This window comes from Trichechus manatus, unplaced genomic scaffold (assembly GCF_000243295.1).
Source record: "Trichechus manatus latirostris isolate Lorelei unplaced genomic scaffold, TriManLat1.0 scaffold00029, whole genome shotgun sequence".
NCBI classification, from domain to species: Eukaryota; Metazoa; Chordata; class Mammalia; order Sirenia; family Trichechidae; genus Trichechus; species Trichechus manatus.
This window is the reverse complement of record NW_004443965.1, coordinates 17,659,183-17,685,705: the sequence shown is the minus strand read 5'-3', so window position 1 is coordinate 17,685,705 and position 26,523 is coordinate 17,659,183. Positions and strand designations below refer to the sequence as shown.

The 26,523-nt window shown below is 35.5% G+C and overlaps 1 protein-coding gene across 1 annotated transcript in view; it reads right to left on the bottom strand.

Annotated features, from left to right (window-relative positions):
• Positions 1-26,523, bottom strand: part of ADAMTS6 (ADAM metallopeptidase with thrombospondin type 1 motif 6) — a 297,249-nt gene that overhangs the window by 177,491 nt on the left and 93,235 nt on the right. Inside the window, exons 8-9 of the mRNA XM_004374547.3 lie at positions 18,893-18,936; positions 13,241-13,346 (exon numbers count right to left, since the gene is read on the bottom strand). Coding sequence (XP_004374604.1) covers positions 13,241-13,346; positions 18,893-18,936 — 150 coding nt within the window. The remainder of the gene's footprint in view (positions 1-13,240; positions 13,347-18,892; positions 18,937-26,523) is intronic.

Here is a 26,523-nt window from a genome sequence, read left to right as displayed (position 1 = left end):
ACTGTAAGGAAATAAACTTCTCTTCGTTAAAACCATCCACTTGTGGTATTTCTGTTATAGCAGCACTAGATGACTAAGACAACGCCCATCAACAGATGAATGGATAAACAAACTATGGTACATATACACAATGGAGTATTACACGACAATAAAGAACAATGATGAATCTGTGAAACATCTCACAACATGGATGAATCTGGAGGACATTATGCTGAGTGAAATAAGTCAATTGCAAAAGGACAAATACTGTATGAGACCATTATTATAAAAACTCATGAAAAAGTTTACACACAGAAAGAAACCATCTTTGATGGTTACAAGGGAGGGAAGGGGTGGGGATGAAAAAACCCTAAATAGACAATAGATAAGTGGTAACTTTGATGACGGGTAATACAGTACTCAATACTGGGGAAGTCAGCATAACTTGACCAAGGCAAGGTCATGGAAGCTTCATAGACACATCAAAACTCCCTGAGGGACTGAATTACTGGGCTGAGGGCTGGGGACTACGGTTTCAAGGGACATCTAGCTCAATTGGCATCGTACTTTGGTGAGTAACGTCTGGGGTCTTAAAAGCCTATGAGCAGCCATCTAAGATACTCCACGGGTCTCACCCTGTTTAGAGCAAGGGAGAATGAACAAAACCAAAGACACAAGGGAAAGATTAGTCCAAAGGACTAATGGACCCCAACTATCACAGCCTCCACCAGACTGAGTCCAGCACAACTAGATGGTGCCTAGCTACCACCACCAACTGCTGACAGGGATCACAATAGAGGGTCCTGGACAGAGCTGGAGAAAAATGTAGAACAAAATTCTAACTCACAAAAAAAGACGAGACAGAGACTGGAGAAACTCTGAGAGTATGGCCCTAGGGCACCTTTTTAACTCAGCACTGAAGTCACTCCTGAGTTTCACCCTTTAGTCAAAGATTAGACAGGCACATAAAACAAAATGAGACTAAATGGGCATACCAGCCCAGAGGCAAGGACGAGAAGGTAGGAGGAGACAGGAAAGGTGGTAACGGGGAACCCAAGGTCAAGAAGGGGAAAGTGTTGACACTTCGTGGAGTTGGCAACCAATGTCACAAAACAATATGTGTATTAATTGTTCAGTGAGAAACTAATTGCTCTGTAAACTTCATCTAAAGTACAACAATAAAAAGCTATCTTTAAAAAGTTATAGCTATATCACAATTTAAAAAGATCTATCAAATACAAAGAAATAAATATGAGCAATGTGAATTACGTTGTTACTTAAATAACTTAAACATCTAAATCACCTTCTGTTACACAATAAAAAAAAGAGCCTAGTATATTGCTAACTAATTATTAAAGAAGTGCTATGTTTCTAATACATTATAACCTCTGAGTCATCCTTAATCTTGATTTTTAATTCATTCATTCATTCATTCAACCAACATGCACTAGGTGCCAGACAATTCGTTAGATACTGGATTATATAGTGATGAACAAAACAGGCAAGGTACTTGCATTCAATGAGCTTAGAAACTCCTAGACTCAAGGAAGATTGATGGTAAGGACCTTCCCCCAGAGCTGAGAGAGAGAGAAAAAGCCTTCCCCTGGAGCTGGCACCCTGAATTGGGACTTCTAGACTCCTAGACTGTGAGAAAATAAATTTCTATTTGTTAAGCCATCCACTTGTGGTATTTCTGTTATAGCACCACTAGATAACTGAGACAGATAGCAATTTAAATAATACTTACAAAGTTTAAACTTTAAATCATTAGTAGGTACTTTACATGCACTTATGATCCCTCTGCTCTTTTTACTTTATGCCTGTTGTGTAGGACCTTATATTTTTTAATATAACTCTTGAAGTTATATATACAGCCTGCACCTATCTTATTAATTTTAGACTTATACATCCAATTGCTTTCTGTACCTTTCTATTAGGATGTACTATAGTCACCTCATGAACATGTTAAAAATTGAATTCATTACTTCTTCAATTAAACTCGATTCACCTTTATTTCAGTGGGTGACACCAATGTGTTCTAAAAGTAGAAGTATAGGAGTAATCCCTCTCTCATCTTTCACATTTAGTCAAGAATCAAACCCTCAGGAACAAGATCAACATACAAAAATCAGTTGTAATCCTATACACCAACAAAGAGAACTTCAAAAAGGAAATCAGGAAAACAATACCATTTATAATAGTCCCTAAAAAGATAAAATATTTAGGAATAAATCTAACAAGGAATATAAAAGACATATACAAAGAAAACTACAAAACACTATTGGAAGAAACCAAAAGAAACCTACATAAATGGAAAAACATACCATGCTCATGGATAGGAAGACTCGACATTGTGAAAATGTCAATTCTATCCAAAGTGATCTACAGATATTATGCAATCCCAATTCCAATACCAACAGCATTCTTTAACAAGATGGAAAAAACTAATTACCAACTTTTTATGGGAAGGGAAGATGCCCTGGAAAAGCACAGCATTACTGAAGAAAAAGAACAAAGTAGGAGGCCTCATACAACCTGATCTCAGAACCTACTATAGAGTCACAGTAGTCAAAACAGTCGGCTACTGGTACAATGACAGGCACAAAGACCAATGGAATAGAATCAAGAGCCCAAATGTAAATCTATCCACCTATGGTCACCTGATCTTTGACAAAGGACCAAAGTCCATTAAATGGGGAAAAGACAGTCTTCTTAACGAATGTTCTGGCAAAACTGGATGTTCATCTGTGCAGTGCAATTGATAACTTTTGTGTGGCCTTTCTAGCCATGGTCTTGTAACTTCCACCCAGGTTACTGGGTGGGACTGTGTGGTAGGTTAATTGTGCCCCACCAACGGGATTGATCAGTTTTGCTTTAAAAGAGAGCCAATTCCAGAGCAGAGAGGAGGATCCGACCACCACCAAGGAAGAACAGCCAGGAGCAGAGAACGCATACTTTGGACCCAGATCCCTGCACTGAGAAGCTCCCAGAAGCAGGAGACTAAGAGAGAGAGAAAGCAAGCTGTAACCCTGAAGATGGTGAGAAGTGGTGGCAGAAGAGACCTGGCAGCAGAGACCTGGCAGCAGGAGATGGCTTCCTGGCCCAAGCAGAGAGAAAGCTGAGTGCCTTTGGAGAGAGGCCTAGGGCCAGGGAGAGGCATGTTTGCGAGCACAGTTGGGAAGAGGCTGTCCTGATGGAAGAACTGTATCCTGAGTATTCCTGAGCCTGAAATGTAACTGTTACTTCCCTGATAATAAACCCTGTAATCGTGAGCATGGTCTTTGAGTTCTGTGTGGCCATTGCAATGAATTATTGAACCCAGCAGAGAAGTAGAGAGTGCTGTGTGGGGGATGGTTGGTGTCAGAATTAGTAAAGATGGTGGAGAGAGGAGGTTTGTCTGGCCTCCAATTCATGACAGTCAGCCTTGCACTGTTGATCTTGGTTCTCCTTCCCCCTTGTGGGGTTGGAGGAGGTCAGACACTGCCCCCATGCCATTTTTACAATCTGTAAAAAAATGAAACAGGAACCATTCCTCACACCATACACAAAAACTAACTCAAAACAGATCAAAGACCTAAACATAAAACCTATAATGATAAAGATCTTGGAAGAAAAAATAAGGACAATGCTAAGGGCCCTAATACACGGCATAAACATAATACAAACCATAACTAACAATGCACAAACACCAGAAGATAAGCTAGATAACTGGGAGCACCTAAAAATTAAACACTTATACTAGTGAAAAGCTTCACCAAAACAGTAAAAAGAGAACCTACAGACTGGAAAAAAAATTTTGGCTATGAATATTCGATAAGGGTCTAATCTCTAAAACTATAGAATACTTCAACATCTCAACAATAAAAAGACAAACAATCCAATTAAAAAATGGGTAAAGGATATGAACAGACACTTCAGCAAAGACATTCAGGTTGCTAACAGACATGTGAGGAAATGCTCATAATCATTAGCCATTAGAGAAATGCAAATCAAAACTACAATGAGATACCATCTCACCCCAACCTTACTGGAACTAATCAAAAAAACAGAAAATGAAAAATGTTGGAGAGGTTGCGGGGAGATTGGAACTCTTATGCACTGCTGGTAGGAATGTAAAGTGGTACAAGCACTATGGAAAATGATGTGGTGCCTTCTTAAAAAGCTAGAAACAGAAATACTATACAATCTAGTAATCCCACTACTAGGACTAAACCCTAGAGAAATAAGAGCAGTCACACGAATGGACATATGCACATTCATGTTCATTGCAGCATTATTCACAGTAGCAAAAAGATGGAAACAACCTAAATGCCCTTCAGCTGATCAATGGATAAACAAACTGTGGTACACACACACAATGGAATACCACGCAGCGATAAAGAACAATGATGAATCTGCGAAACATCTTACAACATGGATGAATCTGGAGGACATTATGCTGAGTGAAATAAATCAATCACAAAAGGACAAATATTACATGAGACCACTATTATAAAAACCCAAGAAAAGGTTTACACTCAGAAAAAAACAATCCTTTATGGTTACTAGGGAGGGATGGGGTGGGGAGGGGAAATCACTAACTAAATAGTAGACAAATGTTAACTTTGGTGAAGGAAAATACAACATACAATACAGGGGAAGTCAGCACAACTTGACCAAGGCAAAGTCATAGAAGCTTCCCAGACACATCCAAATACCTTGAGGGACCGAGTTACTAGGGCTGAGGGCTAAGGACCATTGTCTTGGGTGACATCTAGGTCAATTGGCATAACAGAGCTCATAAAGAAAATGTTCTACATCCTTCTTGGGTGAGTAGTGTCTGGGGTCTTAAAAGCTTGTGAGTGGCTACCTAAGATACATCCATTGGTCCCAGCATGTCCAGAGCAAAGGAAAATAAAGAAAACCAAAGACACAAAGAAAATATTAGTCCAAACGACTAATGGAGCACATGAACCACAGCATTCACCACCCTGGGCCCAGAAGAACTAGATGGTGCCCGGCTACCAACACCAACTCATCTGACAGGGATCACAATAGAGGGTCCCAGATAGAGAGGGAGAAAAATGTAGAACAAAATTTAAATTCACAAAAAAAGACCAGACTTACAGGTCTGACAGAGACTGGAAGAACCCCCCGAGACTACGGCCCTCAGACACCCTGCTAACTCAGAACTAAAGCCACCCCGAAGCCCACCTTTCAGCCAAAGATTAGACAGGCCTATAAAACAAACAATAACACACATGAGGAACATGCTTCTTAGTTCAATCAAGTATACGAGACCAAGTGGGCAACACTTGCCCAAAAGCAAAGATGAGAAGGCAAGAAGGGACAAGAAAACTGGACAAATGGACAAGGGGAACGTGGGATAGAAAGGGAACGGGGGAAAGGGAGAGAGTGCTGACACAATGAGGGCATTGCTACCAATGTCACAAAACAATCTGTGTATAAATTTTTGAATGAGAAACTAAAAAAAAGAATCAAACCCTGCTATGTTAAATCCTTCACCAATACCACCATCCTAGTTTCAGCCCTCATTACCTCTAATCTGTACAGCAGAAAGGTTAGGAATCATGTTCTAGAGTAAGTGGGCTTCCTTTCAATCCTGGCTTAACCAGTTATTATTCATGTGATCTGGGCAATTTATTTAATCTCTCTGTGTCTCAGTTAATTCAAGTGTAAATGCAGAAAATATTTATTATTGTGTGTACTCACTGTGCTTAACATAACTTCTGGAAGATGGTAATGTCTCCCCTCTCCCAAATAATATTAATAGTATTAACTTGGATAACTGCAGCAGCAAGGTTTCCCATGTGAAAATCATTTCCTCTGTTATCTATCCCTTGCCTACTTCACCAGTTTCATCTTATCACTGCTGGTTTTGTACTTGACCATCCAGCATCATCAAACTCCATGTATTCATTGTGTTACATCATGTTTTTGTTTTTCATATTGCAGGTGCTTTTGCTCAAAAAAACTGCCAGTGTAGAATTTTATACCCCATAAAAATATTTTTCAAAACTGAAGATAAACTAAAAACTTTTTCAAACTTATAAGAGAATAAGTTGCCAGAAAAATTGCATTGTAGAAAATATTAATAGAAGCTTTTCAGGCAAAAAAAACGTGAAAATAGATGAATACTTGGATCTACATGAATAAATAAAGAGTACTGGAAATGATAAATACATAAGCAAACACAAAAGACAGTTTGTCCATATTTTTTAAATTTCTATAGAAGATAACTGTCTAAAGCAAAAACAGTAACAATGAACCATAGGATTTATAACAAATGAAGAAGTAAAATCTATGACAAAAAAAACCAAAGAATGAGAGGGAGGAAAAGGAAGTATAATGTCTTAGCTTACAGGTGAAGTGGAATGATATTATTTGAACATGTACTGTAATAAATAAAGATCTACATTTTAAACCATAGATCAACCAATAAAAATAAATAAAATGAAATATAGCATATAAGTCAATAGTGAAGAAAAGATGGAATATTAAAAAAATTTTAATTGAAAGAGAAAAATGGAATTAAAAGCAGATGGAGAAAACTAGAAAACAAACAGCAAAATCATAGACCTAAACTCAATTAGATCAATAATTAAATTAAGTGTAAGCAGACCAAACAATACTATTAAAAGATGAAAATTATCATGCTGGATAAAAACAATAAAACCCAACTATAAGCTGTCTAAAAGAAACATGCTTTAAATATAAACACAGATAAGTCCAAAGTAAGAGGATAAAACAAGACATAGGATGCAAACAATCAGAGGAGAGCTAAAGTTAATATATTAATATGAAACAAAGTAGATTGCAGAACAAGGAACATTCTAAAGATATAGAGGGCCATTTCATAATGATCATAATGATAAAGGGACTGATCCATCAAGAAGACATAATAATCCTAAATCTGAATATACCTAATTAGAAAACTTTAATATACAGAAAGTAAAAACTGATAGAACTAAAAGGAGAAATAGAAAACTCATCAAATGCATTTGTCAATTTCAACACTCTTCTAGGTAATTGATAGATTAAGTAGATCAAGAAAAGCTGTAGGAATATAGAAGACTTGAACAATACTATCAACCAAAGAATCTAATTGAAAATGCTAGACCACTCCGCCTAACAACAGTAAAATATACACTCTTTTCAAGGGCACAAGATACACTCATCAAGATATAATACATATGAAGGGTCATAAGACTCAATAAGTGTCAGTATTAGAAGAATTAAAATCATAAAGTATATTATCTGACCACACTCAAAGAAGTCACAAAATTATATTTTGAACCGAATGAAAATGAAAATATAGCATAACAAAACTTGTGAGATGCTGCTGAAGTAATGCTTAGAAAGAAATTTATAGCTTTATGGATGAAGACAGGCCTCAAATCAATAAACTAAGCTTCTGCCTAAGATAGAAAAAGAGCAAATTAAACCCAAAGTAAGTGGAAGGAAGGAAATAATGAAAAGCAGATCAATGAAATAGAAAATAAACAAACAATAGAAAAAAGAAATGAAACCAAAAGCTATTTTTTAAGATAATAATAAAAATGATAAACCTCTAGCCTGATTGATCAAAAACAAACAAACAAAAAAAGTCACAATTTACTAATATCAGGAATGAATGGAGAAACATCATTACCTATCTTACAGGCATTAAAAAATAAAGCAATATTATGAACAACTGTATGCTAATAAATCTAACAGTTTAGCTAAAATGGACCAATACTTTGAAAGACATAATTATCAAAAAAGACTCAAAAATATTTAGAAAATATAAGTTACCTCATATTTTTATATCTAATAAGAAAGTGAAATGATTTGTTTTGAAAAAAACCTTCCCACAAAGAAAACTGCAGGCACAGACGGCTTCATTGGTGATTTCTATCAGACATTTAAAGGAGAAATAATATTGACCTTATACAAACTTTCAGAAAAATTGACATTTTCAACTCATTTTAAGATCAAAATTACTCTGATATTAAGTCTGGACAATAACATTTAGAAAACTACAATAACCCTCATGAATATAGAATAGACAGAAAAATTCTGAAAAAAAATTTAGCAAATGGAATATAGCAATTTATCAAAAGGGTAATACACCAAGACTAAGTGGGACTTTTCCCAGAAATGAAAGATTAATTTTAACAACTGAAAATCAATTAATGTAATACATAATATAAACAGAATAAGAGACAAAAACCACAGTCATCTCAATAGATGCAAGAGCAGTTGGCATAGATAAAACAGATGCAGAAAAATCCAAAACCTTTTCGTGATCAAAAACTCAACAACTAGGAATAGAAGAGAAATTCCTCAACCTGATAGAGGGCATCTATGAAAAACCTAAGATAAAGGGCTTGTAAATTAGAAGGAAGAAGTGAAACTGTATTTATTTATAGACGTCATAATTATGGATGAAGACTATCCTAAGAAATCTACACATGCAAAAAAATGTTGCTAGAACTAATAAGTGAGTTTAAGAAGGTCACAGGATACAAGGTAAATATACAAAAATCAACTGTCTTTTTACATACATGAAACCTGTAGTTGGAATTGAAATTTTTTAAAATACCATTTACAGTGTTTATAAGAAGCCTGGGTGGCATGAGCCGTTTGCGATGGGCTGCTAACCAAAAGGTTGGAGGTTTGAACCCACCCAACATCTCTGCAGAAGAAAGGCCTGGTGATCTGCTTCTGTAAAGATTAAAGACAAGACAACCCTATGGAGCATTTCTCGTCTGTCATGCATGGGGTCGTCATGAGTCAGGGGCCAAGTGGATGGCAGTTAACAACAACAACAACAGTTGTTTGTGGCAGAAGAAGGGAAGTGTGAATACAAGAAAACAGCGGTAAGAGTAACAGCTTCCTACCACAGGTAACCCGATTTATAATTTTACCATGAAGCCTTGCCACATTTCTTCTTTTTAAAAAATTCCCCTCCTAACCAATCTCTATAGAAATATATCCCTATTGGTAAGACAAATCACTGATATTGACTTCCAAAAGCAAGACCGATATACCTCTATGGCTTTTGATACAACTTCTAATATTTAAATTCCCTCAAAATTAGTGATAGTTCACTCAATCACTATTAATTAATGAATGAGTTAACTCAGACCAAAAGATTATGATCTTAAGGCCTATTCATTTTGGTGAAAAATTTCAAACGTATACAATAATAGAGAGAATAGCATAATGAACTCTCATACACTCACCATCAAGATTATAAAATTTAAGAAAATTGGCATCGATTAAGGGTAATGGTTACACAACTTGACTAATATAACTGATATCACTAAGTTGTACATTGGAAAAAAGGTGGCAAATATTGTGTTATATGTGATTTTACAACAACAGCAACCAAAAAAAACAAAAAAAAAAGAGGATGCAGTTGCTGATACTACTTAGGTACAGCCAAATACCTCATGAGATTAGTTCTCTTAGTTCAAAGGCTTTGGGTCATGGCTTCATAGCACTGTCCAACCAACTGACCTAACACTGGTTTTAAAGATTCTGATCTATCTCCCAGTTCAATGAATAGTGCCTGGGGTCTTAAATGCTTGCAAGCAGCCATCCAAGATACAATTGGCCTCTATTCTCCTGGAGCAGCAGAGGAAGGAGACCTAGGAACTGAAGAAGGAACAGGATTGCAGGTCTAGCTGCTTCCATGAACTACTGACTCCTTTGCCATGAGACCAGAAGAACTGGATGGGGCCCAGCTACCATTATGGAACATTTTGATCAATAGATGAGTTCTGATCAAAAGAGAGGAAAACGTGGAACAGAATTTCAAATTTCTCATAGAATCCGGACTTACTGGCCCCACTGAGGATGGAGGAATCCTTGAAACTCTTGCCCTGAGAAAATTTTTCAGGAAGTGAAACTATCCCCTGAAGTCATTTTCAAACTAAACAACAGTTTAGCTGAATTAATAAAGAGGGCATTGAGCATTGAGCTCTTTTAAAGAATTATCTATACCCAATTGACAATAGTAACTCTAAAGCACAGATGAGTAGTTTATGGGGCAATGAGTCTAAGTCAATGGCGGTAAAAAAATATGGGGAGAGACAGCAAGAATGGTAACACAATTTGAAGAATGTAACCAATGTTATTGAACTGTATGTAGTAATTGTTGAATGGGTGTATGATCTGCTGTGTATATTTTCACACACACACATGCACACACAAAAGATTATAAAATTTAAGATGTGGCTAATCTTGATTCATCTTTTGCTTTTTTTCCCCTTTCTTTTAAAACTAAATCTTAGACATCTTATCATTTCATTTCTGCATACTTTAATATGCATCCCTAACAAATATGAATATTTTTAAGATCTGTTCCTAAAACTATTTGTTTTTGTACAGTTTGGATATATTAGATAGTTTTCTTGATATACTAGATGTTTGGTTGAATTCTTGCCACCCCTCTTCAACATCATAGTTTTTACAACTTCTGCCCTATGACAACTACATAATTAATAAAAATAATAATATTTCAAAGAATATTTTTTCTATAACATTTCATTAAATACCTTGGGCTAGACATGTCATTTAAATAGAGAGTAAACCTCAATTTTTCATGTGACAAGGAAACTAATTTCTTGTTTTCACAAAGGACAGAGAGAAATCCAAGTGGTCACTAAGGCCTAGCCAAAGAAAAAGTTATCCCACAATTGTCTGAAATGGATATTATACTCCTACACAAGCATACACTGGGTTCAAAACTATGTTCCACACAATTGAAATACAGATAGAATATATTCACACAGTCTAGTGACTCATTAGGGGCTCTTTCTCAATAATTTATGGTCAAATATTATTCTTCTTTGTAATGGATCTGCAGATGTCATCACATCAATTAATGTCCATTCTACTAAAGAATAAGGGCCACCAAAAATTCAGTATAATTTGATCTGTCTATATTTACCATGGATATTGCTTTGTTTCAGAAATAATACAGATCACTGTATTTTATGATGACATGAGTTATGCCAGAGTTGACTTGTTAAGTTCCTTAGAGCTAACCCTTAAAATCTTAGAAACAGGTAAAGGGATTTTCATCCTTGAAATAGATATTTCCTTAACTGAACAAATAATGATCTGACACTCTGTAAAAGATAGTATGTTAAACAGATCCTGCATTATTTGTCTGGGGAAAGAGGAATAAGAGGATAAAGAACATAGGAACATAGTAATCAAAGGAAAGTGGAAAGAAAGTCAGCTAATTTTTTGTGTCTGTCAATAACATTTCTGTTTGGATCTTGTGGAATTGTTAACACTCACACTTTGAAACAGAATTAACTGTGAGATAAAAGTCACTCCAAGGCACATGAAACTTGAGAGGTGTATTCTACTTCTCTTCCACAGGTCTTCTACATAAGGTACAAACCATTCATTTTAGGAAGAATTCAAAAGAATTACCCATAGACCCTGTTGTGGTGTAGAATACGAAGCCTGAGAGGTAGGCCAGTTAGAATCTTAATAAAAGATACAAAGAGATGTAAAGCCTAACCTCAGTTATTTACGTACATATAAGAATGAGATTTGTAACTCATATATTGACATTGAATAACTTGTGACTGCATGAGGTAACAGTGCTTTCCTACACACATTATTCACTCTCTGTATGTTACTTGTCCTAACCTCTCAATTTAACTGAATCTAACAGAACCTATTAAATTCAGTCTAGTTGCATAAGATTATGACAGTCATTAATAAGCCAGATTTTTAAGTGAGTTGAAGATAAACTGCCTGGTTATGAGAGCTTTTTCCTTTTGTTCCCCTGCTGTTTTTTGCAATGGAAACTAGAATACCAATATTTTTAAGACTTCATTAAAAGTGTAATACTGACTTCTCCCGCGTCTGAATCAAGTCAGATTTAAAACTTGCTGATTATATGCAGTTACACATAAATCAGTACCAGTCTGACATAGCTTAAATTGCAAGTTTTAAAATAATTCAATACACTGACCTAATTCTATTCTCCACCTAAAACAAAAACCAAACAAAAACAAAAACTACAGATTTATCTAAGGAATTACCTCTGAGGCAAGGGTATAATAAACATTCATTTCCATTTGTTCTCCCCGCCCCCATCCATTTCTCCATCAAAAAAAAAAAAAGTTGAGTAAATTGTAAAACTTAAATCATACAAATGTCAGGGGTTCTTGCAAGTAGGCTGCTGTTTTAGCTAAAAATGCTTGAGTATTCTTTTTTCAGTTTTCTCTCATTTTCCTGTTAGCCAATATAACTGATCATTTGTTAAATGCTAATAGGTTCAGTTTTAGTGAAAACAGGCTTTCCTGCCAGAGAACGTAATTTGTTAGTAAATTGGAAGGTTTTTTGGTCTAGTTTTTACCTTTATAAGAGTATCAGAATCACATTAGAAATTAAGGGCAAGTTATCTTTCAGTCTTAGGAATATGAATATTTGAATAATTTTCAGACATTTCTCCCTCCACATGAACAAGCTTTTACATTTACTACTGCCTGCTGTTTGAAATAAAGAAAGTAAAGATTTTGTTGCGATTCAGGAAAAAATAATGACATAGGATAGTTTTCCCACTGGCACAGTTTTCATAAACAAATATAAAAACACTAGGTCTTCCTAAAAAGAAGTGAGGATGACATCCCATTACACTTGTAATACCAGTTTTTCTTTTGTTTCAATGACATACAAGTGCACTGAAAATACCAGTTACATAACAATGGTTGCACAAGCTTTATGCCTTGCCTTGAAGAGGTATGCTCACAGCAGCACCAAGCGTAAAACGTAAAAGTACATTTTATGGTAGTGGTGTCCATTTTTCTTTAAAAATATATAGGGTGGCTATGAGTTGGAATTGACTTGACGGCAATGAGTTTGGTTGGTTTGGGTATGTATTATCCCTTGAGTAAAAGAAAGATAGTTTAAACAATTTGACTTTATGAGGAATTCAGTGTTGAGGAGACCATGCTAAATAAAGCTAAATCATTTCAAATGTATGTAACAAAACTTAAGTGTGGTGCATATAACACTGAGGATACTAATCACTGCATCAAAAAGATTATTTAACAAGTCTGCAGTTCTGAACATGATTTATCCCAATATCCAAAATGCAACCATAGCATGTAGAGGATAACATTCTCTATAGGAATCAGACAAAAAGGCAGTAAAATATGGTTGAGCACAGGCATTCCACACAGTAGTTACTAGTTGCTCAAAAAAGTGGAGTTCTAAAATTTATTTTGATTTTCTTAAACTCACTCACTTGTGACCAATCTCATGTGCAATGGTAAAAGCTGAACCCAGGCCAATGTCTTCATTAATGCTGCAGCTCCTTTCAGGCTCACACATTCCAGCCACAGAGGCCAAGCCTGAGTAAACAGAAGGAGACACAAAGGGTCAAGCCAAGGTGTTTCAGTCTTTAAAAGCCCGTACTTATAAATGCCTGGATTCTTTTTAATAACCTCCATGCACAGAAGGAGCAATTGGCAAAAGGTTAACTTTCTAGTCATTTGCAAAATCACCGGGGGGAATTTCACTTTGCCGGCTAGACGTTAATATTTTTTGAACTGCAGTCAGTGCTGGAAAATGTCTAGACTAGGGGTTAGATTTATAAATTTTACTTCTGGTAACTTGGGACCACCTAGTAACTTGAGCCAGAAGAGGGAATTCAAGAAAGCATTTTTATTTTAACATTCTTCAGGCTGCAGAAAGCAAAATATATCCACATTATTTTTCTAAAGAGTTCTGTTTAAGTTTAGTGGGTTCATAAAAATATACAAGCAACTTTTTAGTTACCCCAAAAAAAGGGAATCCCAAATGGTTTTTAAAAATGACATTTTTATAAAAACAAAAATGAATGATTCAAAAGAGAAAAAGGAGAACTGTTAAAGATCGGAGGTTTTTGCATTTTTTTTTAAATCTTCTGAAATTAGTCCTGATGGTGATGCAAGGATTTCTTTAAATATTTTAATGGGAGGAAAGTCATTCACACATTCAGTGTAGTTCTCCTCTCTCCAGTCCCCCTTCAATACATTAGAGTTTTACTAATAAAGAAAAACTATGGTGTTAATTCGCTGATTCTAATGAAATGTTATTTTACTCAAGGTATTCTTCCCTTGGGAATTTTAGTATGTAGAAGCGTTAATATCTATTTCCAATAGAATATCATGCTTTGTGATTCAGTACAGAATTTTAAAATGGTGCTTAGAAAAAAAAATTCATGCAAAAAAGAAAAACGTCACCCTTTGTAAGGAAACAGATGCCAAATCATACTTAACACACAGAGACTAAATTTCATTTAGAAGATACTGAAGGAAAAGTAAAAAAAAATTATATGTATGTTGAAGTCTACTATCTTGAGCCAAATATTAATAAGTGCCTTCTCATCAGAAGTAATTTTAATTGAATTCAATGAGTATTTATTGAGTGCAATAAGCAATGTTCTGTGCTAGGTACAATTTCCTGTTCGCACTAATTTGGAACAGTAAAAACTATTCAATCCAGATTTTTAATGCCAGGAAAGTTCTAGAAATTGTTATTGTTGATTTTTTTTCCCCTAGTATCATTTAATATAAAATATCAACATATTAATCGCATTGGAACAGAGTTAAGGTTAGTGCTGGATTTGCTAATGCATCGTTTGCTCTTCCTACTTTTTTTTTTGTGGGAGGGCAGGAAATAGGGAGGGGGATTGATTTCTGCCTCAGAGTTATTATAAATACTGGTGATACCGTTGTGCTGCCCTTCCACTCACTCCGAAGTCTTGGGACATGAAGAAGAGAAGGTAAAAAGAGGCACCAGCTAAGGCAAGATGACTCAATTCTTTTTATTAATCAGAAATATTTATTAAGTGTTATTCCAAACTCAACACAGGGAGAGGGGGAGAGAGAAAGGAAGAGAAAGAAAAAGAGAGAAAGAATTTTTGAAAAATGACAGTATATTTTTCTTTATCTGACTTTAAGCCATTGGAGTTCAACATGGCCCATTAGATGAGAAGAATGAAGCTATGTTGTTTGAACATCCTTTTTGTTTTGAGCTTTATGAATTGTGGTAAAAGCAGAATTACTAAGAATAATTATTGTTAAATTAACATTTCTCATATTTGATATAAAATTATTAGCTCTACTAAAAGAACAACTTAAGAAAGAACATATTTGGGAAATAACTTACTTGTAGAAAATATAAAAGTAAATCTTAGCTAACAAAAAGGAATATTTTTAAATTCAAATATATTTTCACAATCCTCCACAAATTTCTGTTTCCCTATAAAATTGAAGTGTCAAAGTTCTTATGTGTGATTGTGTTAATAGGGGTTTGATTACTATTTGGTTATTTAGATTTCCTCAGTTTGACGGCTACAGTTTGCACCCTTCAACCTACTCAGCCATGTTACAATTGGTCACCAGAGGTATTAAGCAAGAGAATATGGAAGTATCTGTATAAAAACCAACATGAAAGTTACCAGAATGGAAACTCAAAAAATAATAATCTGCCAAATTCTGTACTGGTAATACATTTTTCCACATAGCTCCATATATATATATATGCAGTTGATTCAGTTTTGACTAAGAGAGTATAAAATCAATTCACAATGATTTATAATTTGAAAAATAATATTAAATATTGAACTTTAAAATGTACTTACATGCACCCAACTATGAATGTACTTATTCTAGAAATTGAGAAACTATCAAAGTTGAAACAGATTATTTTGAAAAAAGCAAAGAGTTGTAGGGTAGGAAGTACTTCAAAGTTCCTTTGGCAATAATGACAATAAAAACAGTCGGTAGTTGTATTGCTGTCACAATGAAGAACACAGCTCATCGTAAATAACTGACCCATAAAAAGCAGAATTGAACTGAATATATGTGAATATATGTGTGGGTCAGAGTATATACTTGGTGATTTCATGTGTATCAAAGCAAAACCATGCTCCACAGAGTTTTTTCCAGTGGCTGATTTTTCAGAAGTAGATCGCTAGGTCTTTCTTCCAAGGTGCTTCTGGGTGTCTGGGTAGTGCAAACAGTTAATGCACTTAGTTGTTAAAGAGAAAGTTGGAGGTTTCAGTCCACCCAGAGGTGCCTCAGAAAAAAGACTTGGCAATCTACTTCTGAAAAATCAGCCACTGAAAACCCTATGGAGCATGGTTCTACTTTGTCACGTGAGATTGCCATGAGACAGAATTGATTTGATAGCAACTGGTTGGTGGTACATACATACATACATATATATATATATATGTATATTTACATATATGAAAGTATATACATACTCCCAGTAGAAAAATATAAGTTGTTGCTTATATGTGTACTTGTTTTGAGGGTTAGTATCTACTGTACCTAAAATTGATTAAGCATTTAGAAAATGCTTACAGAATTTGAACAATAAACAAAGAGGATAAGTTGAACAGTACAGACAATTTCTACATTAAATAATAATAGCATTTTATTTTTTATGGTACAGTAGCCCCCCTTTATTTGTGGTTTCACTTTCCACGGTTTCAGTTACACGTGGTCAACCACAGTCCAAAAATGTTAAATGAGTAGTGTGATGAAATCTTGCACTGTCCGGCCAGGGGACAACAGTCACATAACTTTTATTATAGTATACTGTTATAATTGTTCTATTTTATTATTAGTTATTGTACTTAATTAATAAATTAAACTTTATCATAGGTATGTATATATAGGACAAAACATAGTATATACAGGTTTCGGTACTATTCGTGGTTTCAGGCATCCACGGGGTCTTGGAATGTATCCCACTAGGATAAGGGGGGGACTACTGTCTACTGTACCTTGTTTACTAAACACCTTTATATTTTCTGCCTCAATTTTAACAATATCCCTGTATTGTGGAGGCAGGTATTAGTCCTACTTTATAGATAGGAAATTGAGGAACAAAAAGTTTAAATAAATTGTATAAGGTAATGCATTGAAACTGTCAAATCCAGTTTTGAGTTTCTGGTTTATGGCCCCCTCCGTTGGGTTATCCTGGTCCTGTTAACCTAAAACACTAGGACTAGGAAGAAAATCTTTTTGATGTGAACTTTCTCAGCAAGGTGAGTTCTTTCTGAAGCTATCTTTTTAACTAGCAAATTTCTCCACAGTAATACTCAGTACAGACTAAACAGGATTTCTTCTTTAACCATAAATCCTGAGGGAAATGGGGTGTGAGAAGCTGGGAAAGGCAGGTAAAACCATCAAGAGTGTTTTTTCATCTCTGAAGAGATATTTTACTGAACTCCCTAGAAAGTTGGATAACACCTTTTCTCCCACCTCTTTAATTTGATCTTTCCAAAGTCCTTACAAGGTGCATAAGGAGAGGTTTCTTAATTATTACTTTATAGATAAGAAAACCGAGACTTGTCATAAACTAGAAAATTCATCTTCAGTTGATTAACTTCTGAGTCTGTAAAAGGTCTCTGTGACAAAGAATTTATCATAGATAAGAAGCACTTCTTGCTTATACTAATTAGTTGCTTAATTAGTTTAGTCTCCTGGAAAGCTACCATTTTTCCCTATTTGTATTTGCAGTTAACTTTCAACCAATAAACTATGCTCTGTAACAAAACGTGATTTTTAGAATTTTAGAATACTACAGAAATGCTTTTTATAAAACAAATTATATTTGGGGAGCACAAAAAAAGATAATCCTCTCCCTTCTCTCCACCTCTGGTTATATTTTATAAAATTGCCTCTTTTGGGGGGATGCTATAAATATCTAAATTTGTGAGGGATACTCTTTCAACAAAATTGTACCAAAAGAAGTATGCTCCTTTTTTTTCTAAATTTTATTTAGTTTGTTGTTGTTGAGAACATAACAAAACACGCACCAATTCAACAGTTTCTACATGTACAATTTAGTGACATTGATTACATTCTTCGAGTTGTGCAACCATTCTCACCCCCCTTTTCTGAGTTGTTCCTCCCTTGTTAACATAAACTCACTGCCCCTTAAGATTCCTGTCTAATCTTTTGAGTTGCTGTTGTCAACTTGATCTCATATATAGTTCTTAAAAGAGCATAATGTTCAAGGCAGATGTTTTTTACTAGATAAGCTAAACTGTTGTTCAGTTCTAAGATGACTTCAGGGGATATTTTTGGTTTAAGGCTTAAAGATTAGGTTGGGGCAATAGTTTCAAGGGTTCATTCACCCTCCGTGGCTCCAGAAAGTCTGGAGTCCATGAGGATTTGAAATTCTTTCTGCATTTTTCCCCTTTTGATCAGGATTCTTCTACAGAATCATTGATGAAAATGTTCAGTAAAAAGTCTGTTCTTGATGCCTGCCCTTTAGGTAGTCCCAAAGCTTTTCCCCCCGCTTTCCTTTTCTAAAGAGCCCTGGTGGCACAGTGGTTAAGTACTCAGCTGCTAACCAAAAGGTTGGTGGTTTGAATCCACCAGCCGCTCCACAGGAGAAAGATGTGGCAGTCAGCTTCCATAAAGATTACAGCCTTGGAAACCCTATGGGGCAGTTCTACCCTGTCTTATAAGGCCATTACGAGTCAGAATTGCTTCATCAGCAATGGGCTTTCCTTTTGTAACCTGGGATCTGAAGATGCTAGTTGCTTTCATCTGCTCTCAAAATACTTGATATTTTTGGAAATACACAGCAGAGATGGATTGTATGAAAATGAGTGGTAACTTTTGGTTTATAATCATTGCTTGATGATTTTGAATCATCTTCTAAGTATTTTTTAATCATCATTCCAGCTTTCAGAAAAAAAGCCAATAAAATTTACATAATATACACTTGTTTCCTAGTAAATGATACATCCATAAGGGTCAGGTTTAACAATTTATATAGGTAACTTCAGATATACCAGAAAGGAAAATGACCAATTTAATTTTGAAGAGTAAAAGCCATGGTCCAAATATATGATCTAAACTCTTCTCCGTTTATAAAAAAAACTTACCCAGTGTTCCACAGGGCTTATTTTTATAAGTGCAGATATCATATCTATGGAGGAGAAAAAAAGAGAGATGAAATTTGTAATCTGATCAAATTTGTAAAATATTTTTGTATATTCATCACATTTCTTTCTTGGAGCTCTGGTTGTCAGACCAAAATCAGTGCAATTATGAGCAGCCAGCTGGAGTGTTGGCATTTTCAGCACCCTGGGGGACACCATCGGCTGCATTATACTCACAGCCTCTGGCTGCAAGCCAATGCGACACCTGCCAGTAAGAAAGAAAGGTTAAAGTGGATTTTTGTAATTGCAAGTTCCATAAAACCATCTACCATATTGTTCTGAAGCTAGAATAGCTTGTATGCAGATTGTTACTGCTTCTACAAAAAGGTAATGGGTGGCTTTTTATTCCCAGCTTCCTTTGAACCTGCTGAATATCTGTTATAGCCACAGACTATATTTTATACCTCTGAGCTAAAAGCACTATTTGGAGTTACTTCAACTCTAATATGGGTTCTTGTTAAATAATAATAATGATAATAAGCTAGTGCAACACAGCAATGGGAATAAAATTAATATCGCGAATTTAAGTGAATTTGCAAACAGCTAAACAAATTGCTCAATAGAAAGCTTTCCTAATGTTGGTCAGACTTATTCTAATGCTATACTGTATTACAACTGAATACAAAAGATGGAGTCCATAAAGCAGGTTTGCATATTTGTAAATATATTGCATTTATAATGTTAAGTCAATATTGTTACAAACATTTACTTTAAGCATTTCTATAACAGTAGAACTAATCTTGTGAGCTAATCTCTGAAACCAGAAGTATTCAGAATAAAATTTTTTTTAAAAGACAGAAATGTTTTATTTGCTCATATTTTGTTAGACATGAAAAAGGCTTTTCAGCTAAAAAATAAAATTTCGAACAGATATGTAGTAACTTTGGTGAAGGGTAAGACAGTACACAATACTAGGGAAGACAGCACAACTTGTACAAGGAAAGTCATGGAAGCTCCAAAGACACATCCAAACCCCCTGAGGGACCGAACTGCTGGGCAGAGGGCTGTGGGGACCATGGTCTCCGGAAATATCTAGCTCAATTATATAAACACAGTTTATATAGAAAATGTTCTACATTCTACGTTGGTGAGTAGCGCCTAGGGTCTTAGCCATCTAAGATTCTCCACTGGTCTCACCCCTTCGGGAGCAAGGGAGAATGATGAAAACAAGATACAAGGGAAAGATTAGTCCAAAGGACTAATGGACCACAACTACCACGGCCTCCATCAGACTGAGTCCAGTACAATGAGATGGTGCCCGGCTACCACCACTGACTGCTCTGACAGGGATCACAACAGAGGGTCCCGGCCAGAGCTGGAGAAAAATGTAGAACAAAACTCTAACTTACAAAAAAAGACCAGCCTTACTGGCCTGACAGAGGCTGGAGAAAACCCGAGAGTATGGCTCCCGGGCACCCTTTTAGCTCAGTAATGAAGTCACTCCCGAGGTTCACCCTTCAGCCAAAGATTAGACAGCCCCATAAAACAAAATGAGACTAACGGGCCACAACAGTCCAGGGACAAGGATTAGAAGGCAGGAGGGGACAGGAAAGCTGGTAATAGGGAACCCAAGGTTGAGAAGGGACAGTGTTGACATGTCGTGGGGTTAACCATTGTTATAAAACAATATGCATACTAACTGTTTAATGAGAAACTATTTGTTCTGTAAACCTTTATCTAAAGTACAATAAAAATAAATAAACAAAATCTCACGAACTATAGGAAAATCTAAGTTATAAAAATTCTCTTTTATTTTATGTAAATAATGGTTAGTCAATATTACTGGAGGAGGAGGTGAGGAACTCTTGTTCATCAATCAACGGGCCAAAATACATTTTCAAGAAACAAACGTTACAACTAGCCATACCACTGTGTTGCTGAACTCATTAAAATCCCTGGAGTTTCCCTCTGCCTATTTTTAGAATTTCAAACTTTTCATCCTGTTCATTTTACATTTGACGACAGAGATTTTCTTCTTCTCTTGTATAACATTTTCTTCATTATTCATCCCATCTCTTTCTTCTCTTATAATTGTTAAGCCACCTGATTGCAGTGTCTGGAACAGTCCTGAATGTGCGATATGAAGAGAGCACTGGTGTATGCTTCCTGGCCAAAGCACCTCATGTGCTCAGGAAGTTAATAAGCATCCCTTGAAAGACATTTTAAGGGAGTAAATACAATGCCTCTTTAAGGGAGTAAATACAATAATCCTAATGGCCCCCTTTAGTTGCATGAATAAACACACCATGTATTTTTAATATTAAAATATTTACAACAATTACAGCACCTAGAACTAAAGTGGATAAAATATATTGAATGAAAAAAGGTGGTTTTCTAAAAAGTAAAAATAATTGACAATTTGCTCTTTCCTTAGAAAACAAATTATTCTTCTATGAAAAAAAATTACAACTTCCTCTAGCATTAAGAAGAACTTTATATTTGACATCCACATATAATGGGAATGCTTTATAAACAATATAAAACTGATCAGTCTGTTTTTATATTATTTATAATATATGGGAATTTTACTACATCTAAAATTTTTTCTTTTGAATTTTTTACTATAGCATCTTTTTAGTTTTACAGACATGGTAGACCACAACAGCTCTTTGATTTAACATAAAGTACACAGCTTATTTTGTCTTCTTCCTCAAAAAACCTCAAAACCAAAAGAAGCTATTTAAATGAAGAAGGAAAAGCATAATATACACGTTAAGCATTGCTCAATAGGGAGAAGAGTTTTTCTATTGTTAGTATGTGTCTTTTAAATCTAGCCACAAACAACCAATAGTCTAGTTCTTCTAGTCAGTGCTTTAGTAGCTGACTTGCAAAGATAAATAATTTTTATTTATGGTCAGGCAAACTATTACAACAGCATTGATTTATAGCCCCAGTTCATTTTTAAAAAAGGCATATAAAAGGGTTATTCTTAGGAAAAACACCACTAGAGCACTGTATCATTGTTCTGCTTTTGTAAATATGTGTATAAAAGTTAAAATATAGACTAAGACTATATTTAAAATTTAACATAATCCTTTTTCTTTTTTATTGATATTTACTATCAAACCAATTCATAAACCAACAGCATGTATCATTTGTCTTCTAAAGTGTGATCTAATTAAAAGCATGTGTGGATTAAAAAAGACTTTGAGAGGTCATATTAATTATCCTTCTGATTTAATGAAGCTTTATGCTTCATTCTTATAAACAGAATTGACTTGTAACTCGAATTATATAACCTTATCAAGTCAATCAGACACATTTCCATACGGACTGATCATAAGTCAAAATTTCCTGATCAACTGTTAATTTTTTACTAACCAGAAAAAAAAAAAAGAGTGCAAAAAAATGCAAGTTTAGTTAATGAACTCTAGAAAGAAAAATCCCTCAAATACCCTTTGGGCAGTTCCATGTTATGTATAAAGGTCTAAAGTGTTACAAAATATTTCAAAATGTCTCTTTAGTCACTTATTCTTACATTCTAAGTGTAAAATTTTCCTCATATCTAATCTAAATTCTTCATGCTCCAGGTTAAGTTGATTTCTTTTTATTTGACCTTCACTGAAGATTGAGAACATCTGGTCTCCATCCTTTATGCATAAATTAAATACCTCTAAGTCTTCTCTTCTCTGGAATAATAATCCTTGCTACTTTAAAATTTTTCTTGTAGGTTTCATTTTCAACCCTTTCATCATCTTTGTGGTCCTCCTCTGAACTTTCTCCAAGTTCTCCACGTCCTTCCTTAGTGGTAGAGCCCAGAACTAGAAACAATGCTCTTGGGTCTGACCAGCAGCAAGTACAATGGGAAAATCATCTCAAGTTTCCTACACTCTTGATTTCTATTTATGTGACCTAGTATTGTGCTTGCTTTAACCACAACACTACATTGTTGACTATGCTAATCTTATGATTCCTTTACTACTAAGAGATTTTCCAACTTATTAAATATGGTCAGTTACTGATCTTCAGGAGAGTTTGCTATTTTTCCATTCTAACCATACTGCTTTATGTTTGCCCCCTACTATATTTCATTCTCCTAATTTCTAATCAGTATTCCTGATGGCGCAGTGGTAAAGAGCTCAGCTGCTAACCAAAGGTTGACAGTTCGAATCCACCAGCTGCTCCTTGGAAACCTAATAGGGTAGTTCCACTCTGTCCTATAGGATTGCTATGAGTCAGCATCAACTCAACAGCAATGAGTTTGTTTTTTAATTCCAATTTGCTAAATTATTTTAGTCCAACACTACTCTCTATTGTGAGACAAGACATAGATGCCACTTACTACATTTTTATACAACTTCAATTTCCAATAATTTATTAAGAATATTAGAACACCTAATCATTACATGCAGCCCTGGTTGCATAGTGGTTAAGGCCTTGGCTGCTAACCAAGAGGCTGGTAGTTCAAATCCACTAGCCACCGCTTGGAAATCCTATGGGGCAGTTCTACTCTGTCCTATACAGTTGCTATGAGTCAGAAATTGACTCAAGGCAACAGGTTTCTATTCTTTATTTTTTGGAATCATTATATGGTCTACAAGAGGGGTTTAAGTGCTCTAAAACGTTGTGTGCCAGAATTCACAGTTCTGAAAAAGGTTTGGCTTAGAGGCCTTGTTAAATCTGCTCTATCATCTCCATGTCCCAACCCAACACTGACTATATCAGGGGTTAGCAGGCATAGGTATGAAAAACCAAAATACCCTCATAATTTCATAACATCTCAGAGTTTTCCCAATATACTGATAAAAGTTTTCCCAATATACTGATCAATTTCTTTTGCAGAAAACAATGAGAATATTGAAAAATCACGATTTCTTACAACTATTTGGGTTAACTTGCTCTACTAGGCGTTCTATTCTGCCATTAATTGAATTATATCAGTTTGAATAAGTTTACTGTTGAATATCCCAAAAAAGCATTTTCAAAATAATCTTATTATATGTGGAGCTATACCAGATAAAATGCCAAGAAAATTAAACTGACCTGGTTCCTCTCATTGAGCAGGATCCTAGATATTTAAATGACTTATTAACACGAAGGTTAAGACCACCAGATAAAATCCATCAAGCCATTTATTGTTATCACAGACATGAATTACATATCATATATAGTTCAGAAGTAATTTTTTTTTTTTATTGTACTTCAGGTGAAGGCTTACAGAACGAATAGTTTCTCATGAAACAGTAGTACACATATTGTTTTATGACATTGGTTAACAACCCCACAACATGTCAACCCTCTCCCTTCTCGACCTTTTTTTTTTTTTTTTTTTGGTGAAAATATACATAGCCAAAGTTACACCATTTCAAAAAATTTCTACATGCACAGTTCAGTGACATCGACTACGCTCTTCCAATTGTGCTGCATTCTCACTTTAGATGAAGGCTTACAGAACAAAACAGTTTCTCATTTAACAGTTAGTACATATGTTGCCCTATGACAATGGTCAACAACCCCACAACACATCAACACTATCCTTACTCAACCTTGGGATCGTTCCCTATCACCAGCTTTCCTGTCTGCTTCTACCTTCTGGCCCTTGTCCCTGGACTGCTGTGCCTCATTAGTCCATTTGGTTTTATGGGGCTGTCCACTCCCCGGCTGAACAGTGAACCTCGGAAATAACTTCACCACTGAGCTAAAAGGGTGTCTGGGGGTCATACTCTCAGGGTTTCCCCAGTCTCCTTTAGGCCAGCAAATCTGGTCTTCTTTTTTGTGAGTTAGAACTTTGTTCTACATCCTTCTCCAGCTCTGTCCAGAACCCTCTGCTGTGATCCTGGTCAGGGCAGTCGGTGGTAGCCGGGCACCAAGAAGTAATTCTTTTAAGAGTTAAAAAACAAGGGCCACTATTTGGAAGACAAAGGCCAGGAGTTAAGGGCCATGAAAGGAGAAGTAATTATGGGTTCTATACTCCATCCGAACAACGTTGTTATAGCCAACTTTTTAAAATATCTAGTAGGCACTAATATTGTCCTCTACAAAGTAAATATTCAAAAGATATTTATAAGTGATGAAATAAGAAACAAAGGTTAATTTATAACTTACAGCTAAAATGTTAACCAAAAGAGGAATTTATTTTTTAATGATTAAACATACTAGAAAGATGGGCATAGAGTCAGTACTTTAAGACAGTGAAATTATTATCCATCAGAGAAGCAAAAAGAGAATTTCTCAAATTGAGGAATCAAAAAGCTGTGGTAAAATCTCATTGTTTAGAGATACAATACTGTCTTAGTTACTGAGTGCTGCTGTAACAAAAAATACCACAAATGAATGGCTTTAAAGAACAGAAATTTATTTTTCACAGTTCAGGAGGCTGCAAGTCCAAATATAGGCTGTTCAGGCTCTAGGGGGAGGTCCTTCTTTGTCTAGTTCAGCTTCTAGTAGCAGGCAATCCTTGGAGTTCCTGAGCTTGCAGATGCATCTGCCTTGTGAGTCTGTCTTCATATGTCTTCTTCTACTGGTGTGTGTGTGTATGCGTGTCTATTCTGGTCTTTCCATAACTCAGATTTGATTAGATTTAGGATCCACCCTACACTGGCATGACCTAATTAACATAATAAAGGAAAAATCATATTTCCAAACAGGGTCATATTTACAGGTACAGGGGTTAGGATTTCACCACATATTTTGGGAGAACACAATTCAATCCATAACAGACCATAACTCCCAGAAGTAATAGCTTAAAGAATTAACAGTGGTTCCTCTGGGCTACTGAACTATACGTGGTATGGGATAACCATTAGAATATATTATTTTGATTTGCAAAACAACAATGAGATTCCATCTCACCCGAACAAGGTTAGCATTAATCCAAAAAACACAAAATAATAAATGTTGGAGAGGTTGTGGAGAGACTGAAACACTTATACACTGTTGGTGGGAATGTAAAATGGTACGACCACTTTGGAAATCGATTTGGCACTTCCTTAAAAAGCTAGAAATAGAAGTACCATACCATCCAGCAATCCCACTCCTTGGAATATAACCTAGACAAATAAAAGCCATCACATGAATAGATATATGCACACCCATGTTCATTGTAGCACTGTTCATGATAGCAAAGATAGAAACAACCTAGGTGCTCATCGACGGACAAATGGATAAACAACTTATGGCATATTCACACAACGTAATACTATGCAACAATAAAGAACAACGATGAATCCGTGAAACATAACATAGAGAAACCTGGAGGGCATTATGCTGAGTGAGTTTAGTCAGTCGCTAAAGGACAAATATTGTATGAGACCACTATTATAAGAACTCAAGAAAAGGTTTAAACCAGAAGAAAAAATTCTTTGATGTTTATGAGGGTGGGGAGGGAGGGAGAGAGGTATTCACTACCTAGATAGTAGACAAGAATTATCTTAGATGAAGGGAAGGACAACATACACTACAGGGGAAGTCAGTACAATTGGACTAAACCAAAAGCTAAAAAGTTTCCTAAATACAACCAAACATTTTGAGGGACAGAGTGGCAGGGGTGGGGATCTGGGGACCATAATTTCAGGGGACATCTAGGTTAATTGGCATAACAAAGTTTATTAAGAAAATGTTCTGCATCCCACTTC